This window comes from Arachis hypogaea, chromosome 16 (genome assembly GCF_003086295.3).
Source record: "Arachis hypogaea cultivar Tifrunner chromosome 16, arahy.Tifrunner.gnm2.J5K5, whole genome shotgun sequence".
In the NCBI taxonomy this organism is placed as follows: domain Eukaryota; kingdom Viridiplantae; phylum Streptophyta; class Magnoliopsida; order Fabales; family Fabaceae; genus Arachis; species Arachis hypogaea.
Genome location: NC_092051.1, coordinates 116,849,657 through 116,858,953, shown reverse-complemented (window position 1 = coordinate 116,858,953; position 9,297 = coordinate 116,849,657). Strand labels below are relative to the sequence as shown.

Genomic DNA, 9,297 nt, shown 5'->3' with positions numbered 1-9,297 from the left:
TAATATGATCTCTTATTGTGTCAAATTCATGTACCCTTTTCCCTAAATTATTGATATGACCAAAATTGATAAACAAATTTCATGCTTTGTTTTCGTGTATTTGATTTATATGGTAATAATTAATAATTCAACTAATGATTTAGCCTAACAATGAAAAAGTTAGCCAATAAAGAGTTCCTGGCGACAATAACAAAGAATTTATATATATGTTTTTTATGTTCATTAAATTGTACACTTGGACACTATAGTCACGTCATATTTTTCTCCTCTATACGGTATCAATTATTGAAGATATTTATTTTTTTTAAGAGCACAAAAAAAAAATTCAATTTTGATTTACTTTCATTGTAATTCTTTTTACACAATCATATTATTTATATTTGAATTACTTTATACTTAAAGTTCTAACTTCATGGGATGCTATGATTTTTGTTTAACTATATTCTTATTAATTAATATAATATATATAATGTCTTGAATACTCTACATAATATAATCAAAACAATAACCTTAGCTTTTACTAATAAAGTAAGAACATACAAGAAGTCTGTTATAATATATGCTACTTATTATTATTATTATTATTATTTTAGGGTGATAATACATATTCTACTAGCTACTAACTAGTTGCCAAGATTCATAAATTGAAATTAAATGGCTCCGTAATAAACACAGTGCTCTTCATTATGTATCTTCCATTTTTCCCGGTAACTTGTTAAGTACATACACAGTTCACTGATGTACAGTATTAATCAGAAGTAACTAATTAAATTAAAATAAAATAAAAAAGAAAAAACAGAAAATTAAAACAGCATATATAATAAGGTTAGTAACTAATATTGTTTTGAAGTGTTCCTTGAAGCAAATATTCCAGAATATTATTCATAATTCGAGTTGACAATCATGAAAGTTTCTCAAGTCTTCTTCATATGTATTTGTGCTAAATTAAAGTTAACAATTAACTTTATCTGCAGCTCTCTACAAAGAAATTAAAGATTAACATGCAATATAAGAAACTACCTACTTAATTATCAATGCAAACAATTAGAACCAAATTCATCATAAAATAAACATCAAGTTACAAAGTTGAATAGAGATTCTAAACTTCTCAGAACCTCCAATTAACACATCTAATAATAATTATAATAATAGTAGTAATATATATATAATAAAAGAAAAAGAAAAGAAAAAGATAGATTTAGTTTTACCCTAGTCAGAAAGATCAAGATATTTCATTTTTTTTTCTTCTTCTTGTTTTTCTCCATCCTCCTCTTGCAGCTTCTTCTTTCCACTTCCTTAATCCTCCTTCGAAATTATTAAAGTAACATCACATATCCCAAACTTAGGGAATGGAGTGCTCTTTTTTGAATATATAATAATTTGAATGTTATTAGAAGATAGGAGATAACTCCATGATCTCCTCACCATGACCAACATTCTCATCCAATAGCCACTTCTCAAGGAATGACAATGGAGGGTTATTATTGTCATTATTATTCTTATCCCTACTACTCTTACTATTCTTTCTCTCCTCTTGATCCTCATAGTCCTCTTCTTCTTCCTCAATTTCATGATGATGATGATGATGATGAGAAAAAGTAGTAGCAGCAGCAGGTTCTGAAGAACATTTGTGATTATTATTAGGCATAGAATCACAAGTAGATTTGTCCCAGCAAGAAGCAGTAGTAGTGTTGAGATTCTCAAAGGAAAGAATAGATTCAAAGTCTTGATGATTCTGATGATGATGAAGCTCAAGATTCAAAGCAGGCATAGAAACAGACTTGACTAGAAGAACCTCCTTATTATTATCATTGTTGTTGTTATTGTTTTCTTCATCAATCTCATGATGATTTGATGATGGTCCTCCTCCTCCTGCTCCTTTGATGATGAATGGAGAAGATGATGAAGATGGTTTTGGAGAAGTTCTCATCCAACCTTCTAGAAGCCTTGAAATGTTCTCAGTGCTTGATGCATAGGATGTGGTAATTGATGAACACTGAGAAGACTTATTATCTGATGATGAAATTCTGTCACTGAAGCTCTTAGATGACGCTTGAAGGTGCTGAGAAGAAGAATCCATGGAAGATGTTTGTTGTTGTTGGAATTTCTTGAGCTTCTTCTTTAGATGTGTGTTCCAATAATTCTTTATGTCATTGTCTGTTCTTTGTGGAAGGTATGAAGCTATGGCTGCCCATCTATATATATTATTTTAATTAATCAACAAATTAAACAATAATAATAATAATAATAATAATATTAATTGAATTTGTTATATGTGGGAGAATATTACTTGTTACCAAGAAGAGCTTGCAAGTGAATAATCATTCCTTCTTCATGGGGAGTGAAGTTTCCTCTCTTGATTCCTGGCCTTAGATAATTTGTCCACCTTAGCCTACAACTTTTGCTGCATCTTGACAACCCTTTTCAACAAATAATTAACATTGTTATTCTATTGTCAAATTCATGGACTCAATTCCAATTAAAATAATATATAATTAATTACCAGTGTTAGTAGGGACTGATCTCCAATTTCCAGGACCATGTTCTTGGATGTAAGAGACAAGGATGATATCCTCCTCAGGTGTCCATGGACCTTTCTTGATTCCAACTTTGTCACAGCATGGAGGCCTTCCCATCTTTCTTTCTTCCTTCTTCACTCACTCACTCACTCACTCACCTCTCTTTTATGCTACTAGTTTTTACAACAAGAGAAAGAGAAAGAGATAGAGCTTTCAAATAGTACCAATGCATGTGAATGCTTTATATATACTTGATGACTTTAAAACACTAAGAGAGACCCAAATTAAATTGCACTTTATTTTTTACACACTCACATCTACCATGCCCTTCCTCTCTCACCTAACTCTTTCACTATCCCTTATTTTCTACTGCTATTTTTATAATTATCCATTATTACTCAATATTATTATTATTATATATAGAAAAACCAAAGTCAGCGACGAGTTTCAAGTTTCAACTATGTATTAATTCTCTTCTTCCTTTTTTTTTTTTAAATTTTATTTTATGGGTCACGTGGCACCATGGCTTGTGTCAACAAAGTTATTAAGTAAAGTGAATAATATATTATTGATCTTGTATACGTATAACCTTTTATTCGATTGAATTTATTTGTAGGGTTTTGCTTGGATCATTTGATGTATATCTCTTAGCAAGCTAATAATCAATCACCAATCGCTAAATTAAATTTATACATGAGACTTTGGTAAACATCTAATAAATTGAAAAGATGGGGATGGATGGATGCATAGCTGGGTATACTTTTCTTCTAATCTTCTATTATTATTCTTTTAATTTATTAAAAATTAAATGGGACATCTCCAATTTATTAACCGAACACAAAATTTGAAAGCAAGAATTGACATTATTTTCCAATGAGAAACGTACATATTTTTGTGTGTAATTATTTGAAACTCAATATGTAATTACTTTTAAAAAATAATATTGTAAATTTAAAGTGAATATATAAACGAATAAAAAAAATTTGTATATCATCATTACACATTTTCTAATAATTAGTTATTTTGGGTTCCGGAGCGATGGAAACAAGAAAAGTGAATGTTTGGGAAGTAGTCCTGCCAAATTTAGCGGACTGGTAACAATTAATGAAATTTGCACAGAAGAGAGCAGAAAATACCATAAAAATGTGCATAACATTGGGTGATTTCAGTAAGGGTTGCTGCTAGCTTTTGGGGGAATGTTTAGATAATGTTGAATTTGAACAAAGAGATGAATATATAGTGATTTATTATGGTCACTATATACTATACTACACTATATAGTCTGTGTCACCGTGCAGAATAATAATAAACCATTTACTTTGTGTACTTTTTTCAAACGAAATTATTCAAAACCATGGATCATGGATATTACTATATATTGTACATGCATATCAAAAAGGTTACTAAGCTCGTGATAAACCAACTACCCAATATATCACTATTTTATTTTTCTTTTTTTAAAAGTTACCAGTAAAGAGCTAGGAAATTTAGCAATACTATATTATTTTATTAAAATTACTTTTTTTCGTTATTTGATTGCTTGTAAAATATTTATAAAGCATCTTTTAAATATTATTTTTTAAACTTTTACCAAAATTTCATCATGTTTAAATTATTTATCGAGGTGTCCTCATTTTGCCACAATGGCACCTCATATTTTTTGAAAAATATTACTTGTCTTTTAAATTTTCAATCTTTAGTCAATCTTTTAGTTTAAATAATATTATTTAATTAATTTAAATATCTATTTTTATAAAAAATTACTTGTTTTTTTATAAAAAAATTATTTGTTTTTTAGTTTTTCTCTCTTCTATAGACTAAATGATAGATAATTTTGAAAGGATACCTAGTTGCCTCCAAAAAACGCTAAAGTAAAAACATAATCTCTAGTGAAATGAAAAAAGATTAATAATATAGTAATTTATACGATATAATTGAAATATTGTTAGTTGGGTGTGTCTTTAATTTCTTAAGAGGCTCCTCAAATTAATTCTTAACCATGTGGTCAAAGTGTGGCTATGTACTGAAAGCATGTGTTAGTACCGAGTTTGTGTCACTGTCAATGCAATTTCCATAGGTCTTGCTCCTTCCTTCTTATGAGAGAGGACAATATGAACTATCTCTTATGTATGCAAAATCTAACCATTCTTCAACACTAAACCATTATCACCACTTGCTAGAAAAGGTAATCAACAATTACATGCCTTCCGTACCCCCATGCTTGCTTTAGAGGAATTAGGTTTTCTAACAGATCTAACTCTGATTTACTTGGCCTCCTTTATTAAGACAGACAGAATGTTAGTTTTCAAATAATATCTCTTTCAATATTTTAATGGCTAATACTTGTGCGTTATTTAGAGAACTAAACTCCTTTCTTTGCCTCTAATATATCACCTATTATATAGCGGCTACTCATAGTGTCACTCTTTTAACCTATGGACATTCACAACATACAACACCATACAGAATATACGGACACATTAACACAATTTTTTGTATATGATGATATTGTACCTTCAACTAAAATTTTATTTGAACTATATATCATGATACGATTTTGCTACTATAATTACCGACAAGTGTTACGAACGGTTTTATACTATATTAGCAACGAAAAATAAGGTTAGAGTTACATTATATTATTATTATTTAGAATATTATTAGAGTCGGTGGGGAGTGAGTAATAAGGGCATTTAAGAGGGAAGATTGAATGTGGCTCATGGCTCCATCTCCTTTTTAGAGATGAGTTTTCAATGTGTTGATTTAAAAAGTCATGAAAACATGTACCCCACATGGAATTGACCATAGCTACCTTAGCTTCATGTAAAGATCTATTGATACCACAACATGGAATTTGTACGTATATACCTTCATAGATTACACGTATTTTCACCTAAGCTACTGCCCCATATGCCACAGTGCATTCATCGCTCGGCGTGGTTCAACCATGTGCGTTTTCATAAAGTGATGATATAAATGGTACACTCTCATTTTTTGTTTTTGCTGATTCAACAAATTGGTCAACCAATCAAATTTGATATTCAATTATTTAATAATCATGATAACGGATATTGATTCATTGGGAAAGAAATTTTCATACATCTTCAAATGCAACTAACTGTCCAAGTGCATGCCCATACATGAAAACCTAGAACATATAGATATTGTGAAATCATTGCCATCTTTTTATTTTCTTTTTAATTTTTATGTGAAATTGTGTGGCTTGCAGAATATTTTCTTATCCTAATAAGAATCTTACTCTAGGAATTTTACATAAAAAAAATATACAAATATTCTGCCAATCATATGTCTCCTAAATTCTATTGTGCATTTGTGTCTAAGTTTTTAGAATAGTTTGATAATTTCCTAATGTTTTCAACTTCAAGAGGCATGCTTGTTAAAGAAGACAGATATGTAACCTATAATCATTTTGAACAAACGCGTAATGTTAAAAGAAAATTATTTTATATACGTGATTTACTCTTTTATATTATGATAATTGAAGAGTGTTTCTACTTTTATTATCAGACATTTTATCCTCCAATTATTGAGATTTATAGTTGTGTTAAAATTTGGAAAAGAAAGCTCTAATCATTCTGATATTTATACTTATTTGAACATACATGATAATCTATAAAATAAATAAATAAATAAAATATTTGTTACAGACTCTTGCTTGTATGTAGTGCAAAAATTGTGCATCACATATTCTTATCACATTTTGGGTGAACCACTAGATTAAGTTTAATGACTAGTTCTCCATATTTAAAGAAAAACTTCTAACAACTAGATTACAACAGTTTTCACGCCTGATATGACCCGTGATGACTGATGATACCACTACTACATGTTTAATCAGATATTTAAAACTTAATTTTGACGTTATTAAGCGTCTTGTTCCAATATTGATTAATTATATCTCCTCTTTTATATGCGTGGTTTTTATTTCATGAAATGTACAAAATTTGGTGACTACTCCGATCCGTGAAGATATTTTTATATAAAAATAAGAAAAAGTCTAAAAATTATTAAACAGTGAAGATATTTTTATATAAAAATAATAGATAAAATTATTAAATAATTTAATATATTTAATTAAGATATTATTTAATAATTTTTAATTATTATATTCATATAAAAATAACTTCAAATAAATAATTACCGTAAAAGTTTTATAATAGTACCTTTTTCTCCAAAACTCAGTAGAAGCACCGATATCTATATATTATTACCGAAAACTCAATTTATTTAATTCAACTAATAATTCAGTGTAGATAAATTATTGATAAGAATTTCATTATTCATCTAAATACTTTTGTTAATTAAAATTTAACTTAAGTTCATTCAAATCCAATTAAAAACCACTCGCACAAAGTACCCATAAATCATATATTTTTTTTTTTCGTGTTTTCTCCTTTTCATCGTTCTTTTATTGCTATTATTGTTGCTATATTTTTTGTTTCTTTTTCTCTTTTGGCATTATTCAAGTATTTTTTTTAAGGTGAAAATAAAAATTATAAGAAGGTGAAATAAAAAAAATGAAAAAAAAATGATGAAGAGGAGAAAGAGTAGAGTTTTAAATTTTATAGAATATATTAAAAAAATTAGCAGCAAAAATTTTTTAAATTTAACACAAAAAATTTCTGAATTTTGACACTAAAATTTTTTAACGATGACATAGGACATTTCTTAATTAATTAGAAGTTATCATTAACAAAAATAACATCAAAATCTCTTAAAAATAACACCGAAATTTTTTAATCGTAATACCAAAATTTCTTCTAAGGTATCTTCTTCTATTACTTTTTTTCTTCCTATTTTATCTTTTTTTTTTCTAATATGTTCTTCTTCTTTTTCATATTTTATTGTTGATATAAAATTTTTTTATATCTTATGTTTTACTTCAAAAATGAAAAATTTTATCTAAATAAATTTTTTTTAAAGTTGAATTATATACTCTTAGGTCCTAAACAACAAACTATCTTGCGATGTGACTTAAAAATAAATTCAAATTTTATGTTTTATATAATAAATTTCGGTGTGCATTTTATTTCGTATTTTATATAAAAAATTTTAGTATTATTCTTTATCATTGTCATCATAATTTTTTGTGTTATGTTTTTTTTTTATAAAAATTTTAAAAATACACAAACAAATAAATAAACAAAGAAGATAAATAAAAAAAGTATAAAAAAAGAAAAAAACGATGTAATGGATGATAATGAGGATGCTGATGATGAAGAAGAAAGAAAAAGAAGAAGAGAAAAAAGAAATAGAAGAAGAAATGAAAAAAAAATGCATATGTATCATGATTTGATTGAACTTGCCTACATAAAAAGTTTAGTTGTCTAGAATTATTATATTAATAAATATTAGTTGATAAAAAATAAAGTGACTAAGAAATTACATAATTAAAATAAATAAATAAACAAAAGTGATGATGTAGGTCACCGTGATTGGCATTAGTATTAAGTCCAAAATTTATTGTTTGGTTTGTATTTTTTTTTTTTTTTTTTTTTAATATTTTTTATTTTTTAGATTTTGTAAAAAAATAAGTGAAAACAATAAAAATAATAAAATTTTGTTTTCTATTTTTACTTTTTATTTTTTTTCACAAAATTTAAAAAACAGAAAATATTAAAAATACAAATTAAACGCCCTCTTAGTTTTCTTTCTCAGAGAATAAATAAGTAAATAAATAAAAAAGTAAAAAACAGCACCCGCAGTTTCAAGTCATAAAGTGAATGTTAATTCTGCACAATCACTATATTGTGCTTCCTTTTCTTTTAAAACCTTCTATTTCTATGTCAGACTAATTCCTCTAATTCCAAGACGTAACAAACATGAAAAAAAAAAATCAAAAGAATTGAATAGCAAAACACACCTCGATTAAATGATTTCTTCTTTTTTTTTCACAATTCTTACAAACTAAAACTCAAAACCATCATATTTATACCACTTATTATTAGAATTTTTTGAATGATAAGAATATTTTAACATTGTAAAATAAACAAATCAACATTCATCCCCAACTATTTTCACTGTGTCACCTCTTTTTATATTTTTTTTTTAAAAAAAAGAAAAGATTCTGGCCCCATAAATTCTACTTGGGATTTATGAGGCTCCACTGTGCATGTATAATTTCTGCCAAATTTCACATCTGTTGTAACCAAGCAAAGAACAATTTGCTACGTTAGCTGTACCATGTTGAATACATGGGAAACTGACAGCACTATTTCTTCATCTAACATGTCGTGTGAAATAATATGTTCACATAAATTTCCACACCAATATGCTTTAACAAATAATAAAAATATTCAATAAAATTACACAATGAAGATAATTACCCCCAACCACTAAGTGGCTCTACTTCTGAAACCATTTATGCATACATAATACATTAACTAACCAAATCATAAATGCTTCACCTGAAAATCCATAAACAAAGATAACCAATGATTTAACATAACATATGACTGTGTAATATGACAAGGGATTCGACTGAAGAGTAATAATATTGTACTCTTTCTGATACAGCGAATCCATGCATTCTCCTCCACTGTTTCCCATACATTCAACAGTAGAAATGAGTGACTCGGTTCGGTGCAAGAAGAAAAATAAGTCAAATGTAAATGTTATAGGAAGGTTTTCAAATGTTTTATAAATATTTGTATTTCAGTGATTTTAATAGTTGATCTCAGCATTGATATTGAGATCAACGGTTAAAATCACTGAAACACCAAGGTTCCTAGATCACTTGAAAACTTTCCACACACAT

General features: G+C 27.5%; 1 protein-coding gene across 1 annotated transcript; it reads right to left on the bottom strand.

Annotated features, from left to right (window-relative positions):
- Nucleotides 1-1,044: 1,044 nt before the first annotated feature.
- On the bottom strand, nt 1,045-2,958 carry LOC112754721 (transcription factor MYB60). The gene is made up of 3 exons (XM_025802469.3): nt 2,504-2,958; nt 2,291-2,420; nt 1,045-2,195 (listed from the first exon to the last, which is right to left on the bottom strand). Exons 1-3 carry the CDS (start codon nt 2,634-2,636, stop codon nt 1,391-1,393), a joined length of 1,068 nt encoding a protein of 355 aa, XP_025658254.1. The 5' UTR covers nt 2,637-2,958; the 3' UTR covers nt 1,045-1,390.
- Between the last annotated feature and the right edge of the window lie 6,339 nt (nt 2,959-9,297).